Here is a 19,084-nt window from a genome sequence, read left to right on the forward strand (position 1 = left end):
ACTCTCAGCGGCTGCTGATTACAGCAAACACATAGCTGCCGGCTCCGGCGGCTGTGTGTTTGTGCTGTGTAGCGCTGACCGAACTCCGTCCAGTCAGCGCTACACTTCACTCGAGTATAAGCCGAGGGGTACTTTTTCAGCACAAAAAATGTGCTTAAAAACTCGACATACTCGAGTATATACAGGTACTTAATAAAAATAAATAATGATTGTCAGTTCTTTCCCCGCTCTTCTTCCCACTGTGCTACTGATTACTGACTAATAGCTGTTTGTGCTCCTGTCCTACACAATTCAGATTCACTGCAGGGGTTCTATGCAAAGCTGGTAACTGCCCATTCAGACTGTAGGCCGAGAGCTGCACTGATGCCCTGAGAGGAGTTTATTTACCAAATGCCTGATGCACACTGCAAAATGCCTTAGGACAGTCACCTGTTACAATTCATATTCAGTCTCAAATGGAATCATTATTTAATATCTTTGTAACTTTGGTTGGAGTTCTCCTTCAACAGCGATGCTAATATGGGGTAACTGCGTAATATTACCTGGGGGCACCCATTCTAGCATTAAACTAATTCATGGTTATAAGACTAATTTATACTGTGCAAAAGGGCATAAACATAGTTTTCTGATTAAAATGTTACTGTAGTAATTTGCATTCTGATTGTTAAAATTCAAACTCATTTACAGTATTTAAATGAAACCTAACTATGCATAATTTATAGTGCCTATTATTCTCCACAGAATACGGGAAATGAAAAATTGATAACAAAATGCTTATAAATAAGTGGCCACCTGGATGAGGAGCACTGCAAACTCAGTCATAAAATATAATGACATTGTATTCATATTTAGACACATATTATCGGTTACTAAGTATTTACACAGTGAGTAACAGTAGCATGCTCTCACTGCTGTTCTGTAGGTCTTGGCATCAACAGCCAACAGGGAGCTTTGATACTCTTTCAATGTTGCTAGACTCTGGCAACTAACAGGTTACGGAATCTTTTCACTATACACTAGGTATACTTACTCAAGATACCGTAACATTCTACCACAGTGCAACAGTTACCTAATGGTATTGGAAGAATGTCCACATTCTTAGTCATGGGTAGCCCAGATTAAGTTTCTTCTTCGATCTAAATCACAACCCATCTCTTCATCACCAAGTTTTCAAACCCCCAAGGTTTCCCATCTATATAGTACATGGGAAATGACTCTTATAGGGATGTTAACCTGATCAGTGTAGAACACTATTCTAAGTAAGTTTGTGTAACCAAATTATCTGATAACCTGATCAGTACAAAGCCATGGACTGAATGAGTTTTTATAACAAGATAATGCAACAAAATGGCCAGCATAGGAATATGTTAAGATATTTAACCACCATAGTGTTACAGGTACCTGTAGTGTCTGCAGAACATAATGAAGGCTAATAGAAACTGTGCTTTGATACAATCAACAGTTGGAATCTATTGGGAAAATGAGAGAGCAGGTGGCGATGACCATTATTATCTATGTTCTCTTTTGGCACATCACATTGCATAGAAAGAAAATAATAATACTACTCAGAGAAAAATCTTAAGTATAGTTGTAAAATCCCTTGAATGCATAACATTGTATGTTATTTCCTGTTCGACTCTGGACTGTAAAAATGTTTTAAAAAACTATTCCTGGTGTATGTGCAAGTATGTTACGCTACAATGACCACTTTCCCTCTAAGACATTTCTCTCCTGACACTTTTAAGGCTAGTCACATTCCAGGAGCAATATCAGTCATTTTTTTTATACATTGCCCACACTCATTATACTTGTTTTTTTCATTTTTATTTTTTTTTTGTTCAGAAGACTTTGGATTTTCAGAATATACCCTTATTCTGTTTTCTCCATCAGAAATGTCAAATAAGATATAACCAAAAGATCCAAAAAAAGTATTTTTGCACAAAAGTGAACTGAAAGTAAACGTATTATTTTTCATAACTACCATTAAACTCTTTATTATTCTAGATTTGGTATTATTCCGTACCTCTAAAACCATAAAAAAGCAGGACTGTACTCATAGGTATTTCCTAATAAAATTGGCACTTAAATATTATTCTGTATTTCTAATTTTTTTATAGTATTCATCATCTTGAATAAAACACACATAAGGCCAGATTCTAAGTCAGACAGAAGCGGCAATGCTGACAGATATCTGATTACTGGGCACGTGCCATAAAAAGAAATTGCTGACTGCGCATTCACTATACAATGCGTCCGCACATGGACGGAGTCTGCAAGTGTGTATCAATGGATTGATCTGTCCATTGATGGAGCTCTCTTTCAGTGAAATGAGCATTTCTGGTCAGTAACTGGGCACCAACCAACAACATTGTGGACATCAACTTAGTGACTGTGTATCTAATAACAGTGGGTGGTATGGACTTCCACCTTCATGCACACAGATATTCTGCATACGTGGGCAGATTCCCATGTTAGCATAAACTAGTAAGCAGGAAAAGTGGCCAGAGATGTGTCTGAGTAAGAATCAGCCCCCCCTATGTACAGGGAATGGTAGAGATCTGGGCATTAAGGTGGGTACACATTAGACAATATTTTGCCCAATCCAGGGGATCGGGCCAACATATCGTCAAAATCTGCTAATGTGTACCCACTATGTCGGCTGTTGTGCGCTCCCGTTTGGTCGTCAGTCGCATCGTCAGGTCGTCCCTACATACGGCTCAATCTGTGACTGACGACCCCATGCAGTGAGATGCAGCTGGGGCCGACATATTGTGTAATTTGTACCAGCCACCCGATATGTTGGCCTGTCATTCGTGCAGTCGTCCATCACATCGCTGTATACACACACACAGTAACGTGTAGCCCAGTCCCCACTGGTTGTAATTACTGATGGGGCTATGGTAATTATATTTATCATTAACACAAATGTGCTAATGTCTGTAGAGGATCACCTAGATAGAGCACAGTTAAGTACTCGCCGGAGGTCAAACCTACTGCTTCAGTAACTGTTCACTAAAGGTTCTGCTTTATTCAGTCTGTAACGTGTAAAAATCACTTATGAGATGTCTTCACTTTATTAGGTTCTGTTTATTAAAACTCCTGGACTAAAATAAGAGAATAAATACATTCAGAAAGTGTTTTTTTTCTTATTATTATAATTAATAATAATAATAATAATAATAATAATAATGTTTGGTCTTTTAATATAATTTGGTATTGTTATATCAAAATGAACAATGGAAATATGTAATGTAAATATACATATGAGATTTGTTATGTCATCCGCAATATTTAGTAGTGTACAGTACCAGTGTCTCTAGATTGGAACATATTATACTAATATGATAGACTAGTAATGTCTCTGCATGTGCATTTATGCATAGTCTGCCTGTCTTGCCAATATGTCTCTAATACAGTTCTAAACTGCATTTGCTCTTTGTTGCAGATTGAATTTGAGTAACAATGATATTCTGACTATATATGATGGAGATTGTTAAGTGTGTACCAAGCTTTAGAGTCTTTTTATGTAGTTTAGGTGTATTTGTCAGGGAATCAAATGTGATAACCAAACAACCAGGCGGGACTCCGCTGTTTCACATGAAGGTAATCCTGAGTGTGCAGGTGCAGGTGCCAGTGTGGGAAAGGTACAGTAGGGCACTTTCAGTCTCTTCACCCAATCTCTAGAAGACAATGTTTTCTGAAGTGCGGGGTGCAGTTGCCTGGTGATCAGCAGACTAAAAATTCTAAAGGGCCTTTTTTTTTATAAAAAAAAAAAAAAGGGGATTCCCCTCTTTTAATGAAAACCAAGATGGGGAGTTCTTCCCCATCCATTAATTTCTATATTTTATACAGTGTAGAGGGTTATTCTTTAGTCACACCGAACAGGGCACATAAGTTGGAAACTGGGGACACCTCTTTTCAATTGAGGAAGCCCCCCCAAGGTTGTAGGTGTTAGAGTGGGAGTGATAGGGAACACTCCATCCCCTACACATCAGATGTATTATTTATTGTAATGTAGGTTAAGTACCACCCCAGATTATTGAGCACTGGCAGTAACGTGTGGCCCAGTCCCCACTGGTTGTAATTACTGATGGGGCTTTGGAAAGTCTATTTATCATTTATGAGGTATTACAGTGTCACTTGTCATCAGCATTTTTGATGTACATGCTGAAGCCTCTTTCTTGGCACTGGAATGGTTAAGAAAGTGCAAAATTCAGTCATATTTTCCTATGCATATGCCACTTATGGGATTTATAACTGTCACTATTGTTTATAGGCAATAGTTCTACTTTAAGGTTAAACAGATTATTTAGTCAATGCCTGACACTGCACTAATGACAGTGCTAGGCAACACATACAAAGTGATCCTCTATAAATCCCATAAGGGCACTTTCTTAACTACTTCAGTGATGAGGAGGTTTTCAATGTAACAAACAACCAGTTCAATGCCACTGTACTTCTGTGGGTTCCCTGAACTGTGCAACCTTCTAAATAATTAGCTGAACCATGAACCAACTGGGTATTTCTTCTTTACTTACTGTAGGCTGGAAACAATATGTATGTACACCCCTACCAATGTAGCATCCATGGAACCTACTGAGCCCAAAGGTTTAGCCTATAGGTGATCATACTCTGGTCCAGCGGGCCAACTATGCCTGCTATTTATTGGTGCTGGCTACCCTATGGTATAAATGCTAAGGGGCAACCCATGGTTTCAACAGGAGCTCTAACAAGAGAGTAATGAACTTTACCTTTGAATACACCAAGACTAGCCTTCATTAGTCAGCAACTCACTGTAATGGAAACGGTTAGGGAAATAACCATAGTCAGGAACTAGGAGTGGTCTGGGCAAGCAGCAAAGTTTCAGAGTCATTATGCACAAACCAAGATCCGGATCAATAGCTAACAAACAAGCCAGTCAATAGCAAATAATGAATATATCAACAATGTACAAAGTAGTAGAACAAACACTAGCCAACCACATTGCTCCAATGCTAAAGTTGCATAAACACCTATACAAGTATCGGGTTGATCGGCCTTATAATTGTATTGGTGTGAATGCCGATAAACAGCTTCAAATGCTTCTGCAATGGTTGGATTGGGAGGTCACATCTTATGAGCTGCAGGCAGAACAGGATCACCACATGGCTGTGTTGGAGGTGGCCATTTGCAAGGAGAAAGCAGCAGACACCAGGCTTCCTACAGCTCCCGACCCGATGGCTTCCACCATAATCACTGTGGGGGTGTGGCTACACAGAGCTCATCTTATACAGTTCGCACTGATGCTGGGATGAGGAGTTGCTGAGATGAGCCTGCTAGGACATCCTGGACCATGGCCACACCTCCTCACAGCATCAGTGAGGACAAACAGAGCACCAGACAGAGGAAGTGAGCAGGGGGCGGGGCATAACTAGACCTATGGGGGCCTTGCGAACATTTTGCTATGGGCTCCCATAGTTCTAGCTTCACCTCTGACTGGAGCATTTATCTGATCTGCAGAGTGATCTGCACAGTGTGTTCCGGGCTTAAGTACTGAAAAACCTATGTAGCTAGGCAAGTAGCATGTATTTTAAAGCATGTTGAATGGGAATGCATTGGAGCCAGATGAATATCAAATTGACGTCTGAAATTATATGATCACAAAGACATGTTTGCTACATCTAGATGAAAAAAATCTATAGTCCCCCATGAGTACCAGTGTAACACATAGAAAATAAATGTGTATATAAGTAAAGTATAAAATTATATAAAATTAAAACCTGTTATTTGTAAACCTTCCACACTTTAATCACCACATCTGCTGGGATCCCTGTTCACTCTACTGGTTCTACTCTACTCCAATCAAAAAGGAGCAGAATGGAGCATGGATTGTATTGCAAACCATGTTGTAATACAAAGGATGCAAATGCTGTTATTTTTTGCATGCAGGAATAATATTTGTTGCTTTCGGCATGTAGTGAACAAATAATGGGCAGTGTTATTTTTGCACTGAAATTTTGAATTTTAGTTTCTCAACTGTAAATTTGTCTGTTCATTTTAAATCTGCCCCACCTTCAGGCAAACATGGTTAAAGTGCTCTTTTTGCTCTTTTTTTTTATTTGCTCTTAGCACTGAATAATGCTCAGGGTGTAATAATCTGAAGTAAATTTGGTTTGTAAGGCAGTACAGGGAAGTGGAATGAAGCCTGTGACTGCAAAATCTATCTGAGATCCTTGCTGCTATCATCAAATGCCATCCAAAATAAATGGTTTCAGACATTGTAGCCCTAAGTAGTAGCATTTTCATCAGCCATCTCAAAGGGACAGTAGATGGATGCAGACAATTCTATGACCAAAGGATAGTTCACTGTGTTTTATTGTTGCTTATTTGCACATTGTTCTTAAGGTTCAAACTATAGCTAAAAACCTAAAAAAAACATTACAGAAGTTGTACAATTGCCAGTTACCGTATCTAGACTTTGTAGGGAATGTTAAATAGCTTACTTATAAAGATATATACAATTGTGCCCATAGCACAAAACAACAGGAAAGCTAGTTTATTCTGGGGAACTAAAAAGGAGCAAAAAAAAAATTGTCAGCACTACGTCTCCTGAAGATCTCAGAAACAGATCTGTGTTGTCAAACATTATATACTGAGGTTTCTGAACAGACTATACACATTGCTGGTTAAAATGTGGTATTGTCATTCAAACAGTGGTACATTCTCTGTCATATGGATTCTAGAATCTACAGTATTCTACCCTTTGTTGTTTTATAAAGATGGGGTATGGAGAAGGAGTGGATGGTGTCATTGTAAATGCCTTGTTTATACATAATTTTTTTCATTATAAATCTTGTATATCAATACATGCTAAGTCCTATCAATAGACTGTAGACTACACTGAACAAGAAACAGATTAGTTGTAAATGAAATTAGAGTAATACAATGGATGCCTGCAAAGATATGCCAAACTCTTTTTAACTGGTACAAATGTATTAATGTCTGTAGAGGATCACCTAGATAGAGTAAAGTACTCGCCGGAGGTCAAACCTACCGCTTCAGTAACTATTCACTAAAGGTTCTGCTTTATTCAGTCTGTAACATGTGTAAAACCCAATTATGAGATGTCTTCACTATATTAGTTTCTGTTTATTAAAACTCCTGGACTAAATAAGAGAAGAAATAATACATTCAGAAAGTGGTTTTTTTTATTATTAATAATAATAATAATAATAATAATAATAATGTTTGGTCTTTTAATATAATTTGGTATTGTTATATAAAAATGTACAATGGAAATATGTAATGTAAATATACATATGAGATTTGTTATGTCATCCGCAATATTTAGTAGTGTACAGTACCAGTGTCTCTAGATTGGAACATATTATACTAATATGATAGACACTAGTAATGTCTCTGCATGTGCATTTATGCATAGTCTGCCTGTCTTGCCAATATGTCTCTAATACAGTTCTAAACTGCATTTGCTCTTTGTTGCAGATTGAATTTGAGTAACAATGATATTCTGACTATATATGATGGAGATGAAATCACATCCAAAATTTTAGGACAGTTTGTTGGAAGCAGCAGTCCTCAGAAACTCTATTCATCCTCTCCTGACCTCTCTATTCAGTTTCATTCTGATCCCGCCGGAATGATCTTTGGGAAGGGACAAGGATTTATCTTAAATTACATAGGTGAGCAGCTCTCTCCTTTTAAATGTCTTAAATAAAAGCCACTAGGATTGCAAAGTAAATGAGAGCATAAGCTAATATCTCGGCATGCACCAAAGTATAATCATTTCTCATACAGGCACAAATAGCTGTCATTGATGGATTCAAATGTAAGACCATGGGCTAAACTACCTCCGTGATCATTAGGATGCTCTAGGCATTAGTAGCACGTCAGCTGTCATCCATTCTGTTTTCAAAAAAGGCTTTATTTTGGGGGACTTTGGGTTACAGTAAAGTTTTAATTTCACATCATTTTCTTACAGATTGATTAAGAAACACTTAAATGATCAATCGTGATTCAACATTTGTATTAGTTTATTTAAGAGTCTTGATACTTAGATTGAACGTACTGTATGATTATAGCAATGAATGGTATGTTGCTTTTTCCAATGCTGGTACTTGCTGCACTGTGCACTGTATAGTTTCATATAGCTTTGAAGGGGTTAAGAGACTTCTATTCCACTCATCTCAGCCAATCTCATAGTTATCATTTCTTGCTGCTCTGTAAGATAGAATACCACTGTTTGTCAAGACAGACCCATTATTTGTATAGATTGGCTCAATTCAGCACCTGCTGAGCCTCAAAACTAGTGTAACAAAGACAAAAATCCCAACGAAAAGGTTTAGGCATACTGTTCTAAAAACATGCTTAGACAGAATATAATGTAAATCCTGATGGTAGATCTGAATAGAGTAATACATTAAAAAAATATAAGAAAAAAGAAACAGTTTTCTACTATCAGTGTAGTTTACGTTTCTCTCTAAAATGCCGTCATATGGTAGATAAAAAACATTCAGTAGATCATAATATATGTGCAGCATATGAATATTCACAATGTTGACACTTAAAGAATGTCAACATTGGGAATGTCGACGGCCGATATTATGGTTACAGTGCGGCATAGTAGAAAAGTCAATGGAAAAACACATTGTTGACAAGCCGACTGTCGATATTCACAATGTCAGCATTCTGGCAATGTTGACATTATGTCGGTGTCAACATTGTGAATATTGACATATGATATGTGGACATGCCCTTGTCAAATTCAGACTTTTTATACCACACCCAACCATAATAAAATAGAGAGATATTTATAAAAACTGGTGTACTAGAACAATTTTGTGTTGCTCCCGCAACTAATCCAATTCTAATTATCATTTCACTAACATACAGTAGTTTAGATAATGAGAGCTAAAATTTGATTGGTTGCTATTGGTAACACCACTGAAAACCTGTGTACCAGTTTGCTAAAATACATCAACTAAGTCATGCAAAATGGGCAAACAGAAAAGTCTGGAGTTTCTGAGAAAATGGTTAACCAAAATACAAAAGGAAAAAAATAAGGCTACATCCATAGGCCACTATGATATTTATCATTTTAATATCCGCAATGATGAAATATGTATTAACTACAGGCAAACAATGAACATTTTATTAGTTGTTCTAGCAGTAAAAAAATTGCATTGAACAAAATAGATATCTTTAAGCCAAACAAAGTCTTCTTTTAAGCCAAAATATCTATATATAAAAAATGCTTCCATCAATAACAGAATCTGCCTACTACTTGACCAGAAGTAAAGCAGTGATAAATAAATTAGATAGACAGTAATTAGTTAGACAATGTCTAGATAGACACCAGATGTTAGACAGACAACAGTTAGACAAGGAAAAAAGTTTGACACAGACAAGTCAGACACACTAAAGTTAGACATGTAAAAAGTTCAACAGGTACAAACGGTCGACAAGTCCAAAGTTCGACATGAAAATGATCGACACAAAAATGGTTGACAATTATTTTTTTTTTACCCCTAATCTTTACCCTAACCCTCCCCTTGGAGCCTAACCCTAACCCTCCCCTTGGTGCCTAACCCTAACCCTCCCTCCTGGTGCCTAACCCTAATCATCTGGGTAAGTGCCTAACCCTAACCGTGGGGGTAAGTGCCTGACCCTAACCATCCCCTTGGTGCCTAACCCTAACCCTCCATCCTGTGCCTAACCCTAACCATCTGGGTAAGTGCCTAACCCAAACAGTGGGGGTAAGTGCCTAACCCTAACCCTAATCCTAAAAAAAATTATTAAAAAAAATGTGTCGACCATTTTTGTGTTGATCATTGTCATGTCGAACTTTTGACCCTGTCGACCTTTTGTAACTGTCAAACTTTTTACAAGTCTAACTTTAGTGTGTCTGACTTTTGTCTGTGTCGAACTTTTATCCTTGTCTAACTATTAACTGTCTAACATATGGTGTCTATCTAGACATTGTCTAACTAATTATTGTCTATCTGTAGTCGGGAACCCAAATAAATGAGTGGGCTGTTATAAAATTAAATTAACCCTAATTAGGGAACTCTGGAGCCAGCTCTAAGGCTCAGAAGTGAGATTTGGGCAACAGTTATTTGGGAGGAATGCACTAGCCATTTATTGAATAAAAATAATATTACTTACATGTTTGTACCCAGGTGGAAATGTGGCGACACAAATAACTTGAAGAGCGCTACAATTATTCAATGTGTCATCCATTATGGTCGACAACAGGTTTCATTTGAAGAACACCATTGTCTAGAGAAAACATAACATGTCAGGTGGAATAGCCAGCACATGTTGTTTAATGCTGTATTTCAGATCTTACAGGCTATGACAGGCCTACCACCTGGTTCTTCAAAAATCCCATAACCAAAAGTTGCATGGGGTGAGCTTCAGCGATTGGTGTGGCCAAGGTGTCTGCCAATAGGGACCATGACCCATTTTTCTGTAAAGTGTTGCTTTAGCAATTGTTGCACTCTGAGGGTGATTTGTATTGCCACCTTGTGGCAAAATGTGTAACTTTTTTTTCTTCAATAAAAGGCTAGTGCATCCTCTGAAGTATGTTGTCCAAATTAAACTTCATTATGAACCATAGAGAGCTCGCTCCAGAGTTCTCTAATTAGAGGGACCTGTATGTTGTATCAAATCAACCTTAGAGGCAGTTCCAATTATAATACCACATATGCTGTATGATATTGTGTCCCAGCAGCCTACAATGCAAGCAACAGTATATTGAATAGTTATAAGAAATGGTCATGCTTCACACCACAATTAAGTGTTTTCTGATTTTTTTAGAATGAGCGACATCTTGTTTGTAAATTTTGATTTTGTTCTAGAAGTGTCCAGAAATGACTCTTGTTCTGACCTACCTGAAATTCAAAACGGATGGAAGACCACATCTCATACAGATCTCGTTCGAGGAGCCAAAATTACTTACCAGTGTGACCCAGGATATGACATTGTGGGGAGTGAAACCTTAACCTGCCAATGGGATCTGAGTTGGAGCAGCGATCCCCCATTTTGTGAAAAAAGTAAGGCCCAGAGAGTTTTATTACTCCAGTCTAGGTTGTTCCATGGCCTTCTTGAATCTTCTGCAGTTGATATTCACTTTCAGAAATCACATTCCTTTTATTTCAATCATCACCTTGAGAATACTATTGTTTTTGTGATTTTCTTAAGCATGCAATTACATTTTTGAAGGTGGGTGTTGGTAAATGAAGGGCGGAATCATTGATGTGCTAGAAAGATCAATAATGAAATTTACATTATAGACAACATTTTGAAGTAAAGTTGACCAAGGCACATACAATATTACGATTTTCTTGTTTCAGTCTTTAGCTGCGCAATGTTGAGATCAAGTTTTGGTGGTGACGCTGGGGATCTATTTACTATATGGCTATGTGGTGCTTTTGTAGCTTTCAATGTATAAGGCCTCGCAATATGCATTCAGAATAGATTAGTATTTCTGTGGCCTATTCTCAGTTGGGCAAATAGGGAGGTCACCAATTGGGGAACCAACTCCTTGAACGTACCAGGAATAAATGCGCGCCAGGAACATGACAGGAGGTTTGGCATTACTACGAGAACAAAAAATCAGAGCTCAAAATGGATATACATTTATACATTTCATTTATTGGTACTGTATGCAGATAATAAGTACCCAAGTCACTTGAAGCATGTAAAATGCTTTTACAACAAGAAGCAAATAAAATTTCAGGGTGGGGGGGGGGTTGGTGCAGTTTTCCCCTTCCCAACAGAGTATCAAACTATTTATTTGTGTAAAACTAGTATTCAGTGTAGTGGAATTTTAATTTTAAATCACAATTGTAGCAGTTTAACTCTATTTGCATTCATGGATGTGTTTTAGTCACTTTCATCCAATCAGATGCAGGCTGCAGCAGTCATTATCATCAGTTCACGACTTGCACCAGGGTTTCAGTACCTGCAAGTCAGGTCATCCAGGCAGGCGACTTTGTCTACGACCATTATAGCCTGAATTGGATCCACACACTAACACCAAACCCCTACTTTATTTCAGTGGCTTCACTAGGGGGGTGCAGGTCACACACGGTGACACAATCTAAGGGGGTGACATCAAAATAGCAGAGCTGCTCAGCTATTTTGGTGTCACCCCCTGGATGGTGTCACCGAGTGATGAGCAGCGGTGACACCATCACCAGAAGAGAGGCAGGGGACTGTTCAGCGACACCTGGAGTATTGAGCAAGCCCCTTGCATGATGCGAAAGGAGGCATGACACACGGTCACACCCCCCACATAACACATCATGCATCAACGAGCGTGCACAGAACCATGATAGGGTGGATACAGCACACTTGATGTCACTAACTCCAGTGACGTCACTGCTGTATTTTGACCATGTTTATGCGTCCCATTCATCCCCATTCTTATGTCGTAAAGGTGTTGCAAATCCAACTTGCATGTGGAACAAGAAGCACGTCCCGAAAAAACATGCAGGCGCATTAAAAGAAAAGCAAGATTCTGGTAGAAGAGGCTTACATCTGTATAATGCCCATAATACTAATAAAGTTAACATTCTTTGTCGGTCTAATAAAGTGCATTACTTTGCACTTTTCAAACAATGACCAGGCTTACTGCAGCTTTTTGTTTTGGCAAAACACATTATTTAAGTCAACGATGCAAATGCAATCCCCCCATTTTAGCCTATTTATGAAGCAGTCAGTGTATCCTTAACTGCTATTTTCAGCTATTTTTATCACTGATGCATTAGGCTTGCTCATACCACCATTTCTCTGGGGAAACTGATGTTATGAATGGGTTGTAACAGATATAAGTCAACAGACAAAAGTAGCGTGGTAAAGAATATCCAATCAGATAGCTCTTTATTAGTTAATATTTCATATAATTTGTGTATACATTTGTTTGTTTGTAAATAATAAGATTTTTTTTTTTCTCTTGTCCAATTTTTTGCTGACAATAGTGTAGAGTTTTTTGAATATCATATTAATTTCACCTCATGCTGAGAGATAGTTTACACTGCGGCTATGTAAAAAGTCTGTTTATGAAGGACACAAATTTTCACAATTTTAGTTAATTTCTTTGGAAACACTTTCACTGCTTCCTTAAATAGGTGAAGTTGTTTTTAATGCTGTAAACAGCAACAACATAGAATTTTCACATTACACTTTTGTTTTGATTTGTAATTAACAGTGCATCTGTTGCCTTTACACATGAAAGCAGCCATTTTGAATTGCTGAATGAGTATTTAGCAAACAGCCGACCATCAATAAACCTCAAGAGATAGTGATTCCATGGTACTATTTCACCTTATGTCATGGAGTAGTTTCAAAATATGAGCTGACCATTCTGTATGGTTGGTTTGGATTGTTACTGCATTTGGTGGTTCTTGGAATAAGCAAAACCAAGCATACCGTAAAATCAGAGGAATAATTACAGATACATTGCATATTCATTCAGTGAGAGCCTCCATTGTGTGAAGGGGACAAACACTTTTTAACAGCCCTTAAATATTGATATGTTGTTCTGTAGTTTTGCATTAAATTATAACCATTTTCCTCAGATTGGTTTGCTTATACTGATACACATTCCATCATTGATAGATGACATACAAGTGGTTGTGGTATATTTAAATTGTGTGGGTTTATTCAAAGTTTTTGGATTTAGCAATACCTAGAAAGGTTTCCTAAAATACAACATTTGCTATTCTTAATAAGCAACAGTACATGCTCTACTCCCAGTCTTCTGTGATGAAGAAGTAAAGAAAAGCAGAAGGCTGGATACACCTGTCATAGACTAAATGAAGAGGTGCATGATTGAAGCAAAAGGTTAAATGTGTGTTGTAAAAGGGGATATGATTGATGGAATATTAATAGTTATTGTTGATGTTAAATGTGGTAAACTATAAATTGTGTGGACAGCATAAGGACTAAATAAATAGCTGATATTTTATATATGTTAACTAAATGTATGAATTCATAATTTAATTAGAACTTTTAATTAAAGATATTAGTTGTGTGTCCTCCATTTAGATTTACATGTGTAGATGACTAACAAAATGTCTTGGTTAAGTGGTAAAGAACACTAACTGTAAAACAATGACATCTGGATCAGACTCCTCATAGACTGTGTGTAAGGGTTAATGCTAGTGTCCTGTGACGTACTATCAAGACAATATTGAGATCATTCTACAGATAAAGACATACTTATATGACTAAGACTTTACTCCTAACACTGAATTGTATTAAAATAAGGTCAGTGCTAACAATCAAAAGTGACAGCAATAACTTTAAAACAATGGTTTGGCACCTTACTGCAATGGAGAAATAAATAAAAAACAAAAGTGGATTTGGCAGTCTAGACATTAATTTCTTAACACGTAGTATTTCTAGCATAATGAGTACAGTTGACTATAAAAAATTCTCAAAACGTTGTCTTAATAGTATATGAAAATTAAAATTAAAGCAGCAATCCCACGACAAAATTGTTATAAGTCAGTTTGGCAGGATATAAGAAGCAGCTTGGTTATTTAATAACTTTTCTTCTTTGGTTTGTTTCTTCAAACTGCTGTAAATGATTAACAATTCTGCAGATGGCCATGGTAATCACAGTCCCATAACACATGATGTAGTGAGCAGAGAGGCTTTGGGATGCCCCTCTGAGCTTTATTTCTACAGTAACATCCTCCCTTTCTTTCTCCCCTTCTGCTATCACATTGAATGCTGAGATTTGTGAGTTTGTGTATCTGTGCCCAGTAGCCATACTTGTTTTTCCTCCAGAAAGATTTTGGAAAGTAGATAATGGTTTGTAGAAGAACAAGTAAAGAGAATGAAATGCATGCTTAAAAGATAGTTTACTCGTTATTTAAAGGGAAAAAAAATGTGGGATTGCTGCTTTAACTCTATTACTTCATATTAAAAGACATTACGTACAGTTATTGAGAGCAGCAGAAACATCAGACTTGAAAACCTTACAACTGAAGATAAGTTATGTCTTTTGATGACCCATATAATCTGTTTTCCTATAATGAGTTTGTGTTCTGGGTGTAGAAGAAGGGACAACAGACATCATTTGACCATTTTATTAAACTCTTCAGCCCTCTTGCCATATTTGAATACATTGCATGAGTGACTGTACTAACCTAGCCCATGATTTGATTCACCAGGACTGACATTTCATCATCAGCTGAGGCTGGCATAGCTTTGTCATAAATATCATCTTCAACCTGGAACACTTCAAAATGATAACATAATATTGTTTAACATTGTGGATGCAAAACTGGACTTTTTATTACTGACGTTCTGAATGTTCCATATACTTACATATTAAAGAGATTGTGTACCGTGGATTTTAATGAAGACCTGGAGTTCAACATCTTTGAACACAGCGGTTGGATTGGCAAAACTAACAGTTACTTCACTTGTCTAGATTTGTTATTGAGTTTTCTTGAATGTCATGGGACTTCTGTAAATACTTTATGAATTGTTTATTGAACTGTTTGTATTTGTACCTGTAAAAGCATTTTCTCCTATAATATCTTTGCTTAATAACTCTTATCTATTTACTTACTTGGTTTATACATTATGTGAATGGTGACAGATGCTTTTAAGTTTTATGTAACTTCTACAAAAACAATAAAACAAAAAGATAAAAATGTAACATTGATCTGTGATTCTTCTACACTCTGCTAAGAACCTGTAACAAAACAGAGCTTCTGGAAATAAGCAATTTGATACAGATTTGTTATTCCCTTTGATTTCTTCACTTTTGCTTCAGCAGTGATTTCCTAAACACTTTGGCCTTTAAGGACAACTGTGTATTATTTTGATAACACTTGCAGCTCTAAATAGCTACTGTCATTGTATCCTGCCTTAATATAATGTAATTTATCATTCTGTAGTTAACCATGGTTTGATGTCATTCATAGCTATGAAAAGTTACATAGACAATGTTTATTTTCTTTTATGAAAAGGATGATATGACCTCTCTTCCCCGTGTACACAATCATGGTAATGTTATCATCAGGTGTTTCCTGTCACTTATAATTGAAGTGCAAATGTGGGTACAATATGCATATCCACCATTAATGTCTGAGGAATAAATAGTGTACCTCTTATTTTATGATGAAGAGTGTGTCTTACCTATATCAGATATGCACAAAGACAGTAGTTAAAGGCTACATAACTTAGGTCACAAATTATCCAGTCATTATTTTCAAGTCTAATACAATACTGTACATTCTTACATATAAAATACACTGAAAGTTAACTTCCATTTTGCCTTGGATCTCCAGCAGGTATGAGGGTTGGGATTAGTCATTGTGTGTTTTTGCTGGTTCTACAATCTATATATGACTTTTTTTTTTAGTTCCCCTTATGAAAAGAACTAAATGTTTTCTAGGCTAATATAAATGTTATTAAGTATTAAGAAGCCCAGGGTAAACCAGTCCCAATGGAAAACAAATTATTCTGAAGCAACCTGTTTAATTTTAGCGAATCAAGTATTTTTAATGTTATCCATATTATTCTGCTTCTGGATGGCATGCAGGAAAATAATTGGTATTAACCTGATACCCTTTGTTAATTAACTTAGGTTTCAACTGGAATATTTCAAAATGTCTTATATCATTCCAGAGGGATATTATAATTCAGAAGCTGAAATGTCTTATTTATATACACACATGTACACATAGCTATCATACTGACATGAACATATGAACTGTAAGCTATTGCACAGGCCTGGACCAACAGGTTATACAGTCAGGAGGCCTGCATTTGGGTAGGGGCCACAGGTCTTGGATGTCAGATATTCAGAGCCAGAAGACTGTCCACAGTTTAATCATCTAGCCAAATTGTTTTCTTGTATATATGTCTGTCAGCATAAAAATGTCATAATCATGTTTAATTACTGGAAGAATGCAATCATTTCTTTTGATATGGAATGATATAGAGGTCGGAGCATTGATGGGGTTTTAAAGAGGATATGAGGCAACATAATCGCAAAAATGTTGAAGATGGTCCTTTTGGAGCATTTTGAAATATAAAAATATTTTTAAAAAACACACTCATCTATTGCTCATATAGTCCTAATGGTATATTAAATGTTCTTACGCTTATAAATGCTTACAAGTCTCTGCAAAGTTGGTGACCATACAAAGACATGAGCTTGTGAGCCAAGGACCTCACAGATATCCAAATTGATTTGTGTAGTTCTTGCTATAGATACTGCAAGAAGTTTGAAACCTTTATAGTACAGCAGTAATAATATACTACTACAATACTACTATGTACTGATTTTAATTTATTTTTACACTACTCAGTGATTATAATGATATTTACTGCAAGATATCTATTAAAGTTGATATTTTGCCTGCACATGGTGGAGGTGGCCATTTTGTGTTCTGAGTTCATATCATTTCATGATAATGCAGCTTATAAATTCACTAGTAACTAATTACATCACAGCAAAGTGTCTCCATCATGTCATTGGTTTGGAGTGAATAATCAGCTGCTTTCTCAAGAATTTTGGCTTAGCACACAAAATGGTTGGCAACTGTTTGTGTCGGTGACAGGAGCACATTAAAGTTTTCAAGAAATGTGTTTACGTATGTCCAAATGTCTATTGATATAGTTGCTTATAGATGTTCAGCATGCTGCTTATCATACAGTTTCTCTATAAATCATTTCACGGTCAATTTCTATAGTTTACTTGTTAATATTGACCTGCATGTCCTTTCTCTCTCTTTGTATTGCAGTCATGTACTGCACAGATCCTGGGGAGGTGGAACACTCCACTCGTCTTATTTCAGATCCGGTCCTCCTGGTGGGAACCACTATCCAGTACACATGCAATACAGGCTTTGTGCTTGAAGGAAGTTCTCTGCTGACATGCTATAGCCGGGAGACAGGGACCCCTATCTGGACATCAAGAATCCCACATTGTGTTTGTAAGTCAGTTATATCTTATCTTCAGTGATACTCAGTATAACCATTTACCTAAGATGCAGATTTCCAATCAGTGTGCCAGTGTGCATTTATGCATCACAGTGCAAGGATTTGTGTTTGGCAATAAAGATTATACGATCTCTATTGGAAGTGGCATAATGTACAAAATTTGTAATTCACTTTGATTTAAAATATATCTATTAATGTTTCTTCTCTTATTTATTGCAATATTGTCATATTATGTAATGAAAAAATTATCTACAGTATTGCTGGGTACACATCTGAGTGATGAATCTACTGCCAGCCCGAATTGTGCTTATACCCTTACCAAATCCGCCTCCCGTCATGCTTGGCCCCAGGAACCGGTAGTGATGTCATTGTTGGCGGTTCCTGCGGCCGGCATATGGGTCGGTCGGCGGGTCTATATACATCCAGATGCACCAATATATCCGCATGATATTACGGCATTGGCTGTGCCGAAGGGCCGTCCTGTTATATCTCTGAATGATCGCTGATGCACTACCGATATATTGTTCGTTGATCGAACAAATGATATATCAACAAGTGTGTATCAAGCCTATGTGGCACTTATGTCAGCAGTTGTGCATCATCTTAAAAGATAAGAATAACTGACTGAGGCCCTAATTCAGCAGTGCACGCAAGTGCACCGCTGAACGCAGATTCCCGATGTTCAGGAATCTGCGCAGGAGCAAGACCCGTTCTACGCATGTGCAGAATGGGTCTGCGTGCCCGCACACAGACTGCCAGCAGACTGTTAGTGATTGACAATCTGCTAGCATTTGTGGGTGGAGAAGGGGCGGCGATGTCCTCCATTTCCCGAAAAGGTGGCATGTCACCACAATTGGGGGGGAAGGAAGAGGCCAGGATCTCCGTTGGATGATGGAGATTTCCTGGCCTTTTAATCTAATCTGCGGCGGCCGACTGCGGGACCCCATGGTATTGAGCAATATAGAACAGGCACTTTGATTATCCTCCCCAGGATTGGGTAGAGGTAAGGACTGCCATTTAGCAAAGGATACAAAAGATATACAGTACATTGTGGGAAGCTGTTCTATATTGCTCAAATTATCAATTCCTCAAACTAACTTCTTTCCGCTCTGGC

At 37.4% G+C, this 19,084-nt stretch overlaps 1 protein-coding gene across 2 annotated transcripts in view; it reads left to right on the forward strand.

Moving 5' to 3' along the window:
- The window catches only part of SEZ6L (seizure related 6 homolog like), a 439,056-nt gene that overhangs the window by 381,884 nt on the left and 38,088 nt on the right, over positions 1 to 19,084 (forward strand). Inside the window, exons 11-13 of one of the 2 annotated variants that reach the window (XM_088467896.1) lie at positions 7,483 to 7,679; positions 10,857 to 11,051; positions 17,772 to 17,963. In XM_088467896.1, coding sequence (XP_088324022.1) covers positions 7,483 to 7,679; positions 10,857 to 11,051; positions 17,772 to 17,963 — 584 coding nt within the window. The remainder of the gene's footprint in view (positions 1 to 7,482; positions 7,680 to 10,856; positions 11,052 to 17,771; positions 17,964 to 19,084) is intronic. The other variant, XM_088467897.1, reaches the window with a different exon arrangement.

This window comes from Taudactylus pleione, unplaced genomic scaffold (genome assembly GCF_031769625.1).
Source record: "Taudactylus pleione unplaced genomic scaffold, aTauple2 ptg000078l, whole genome shotgun sequence".
NCBI lineage: Eukaryota > Metazoa > Chordata > Amphibia > Anura > Myobatrachidae > Taudactylus > Taudactylus pleione.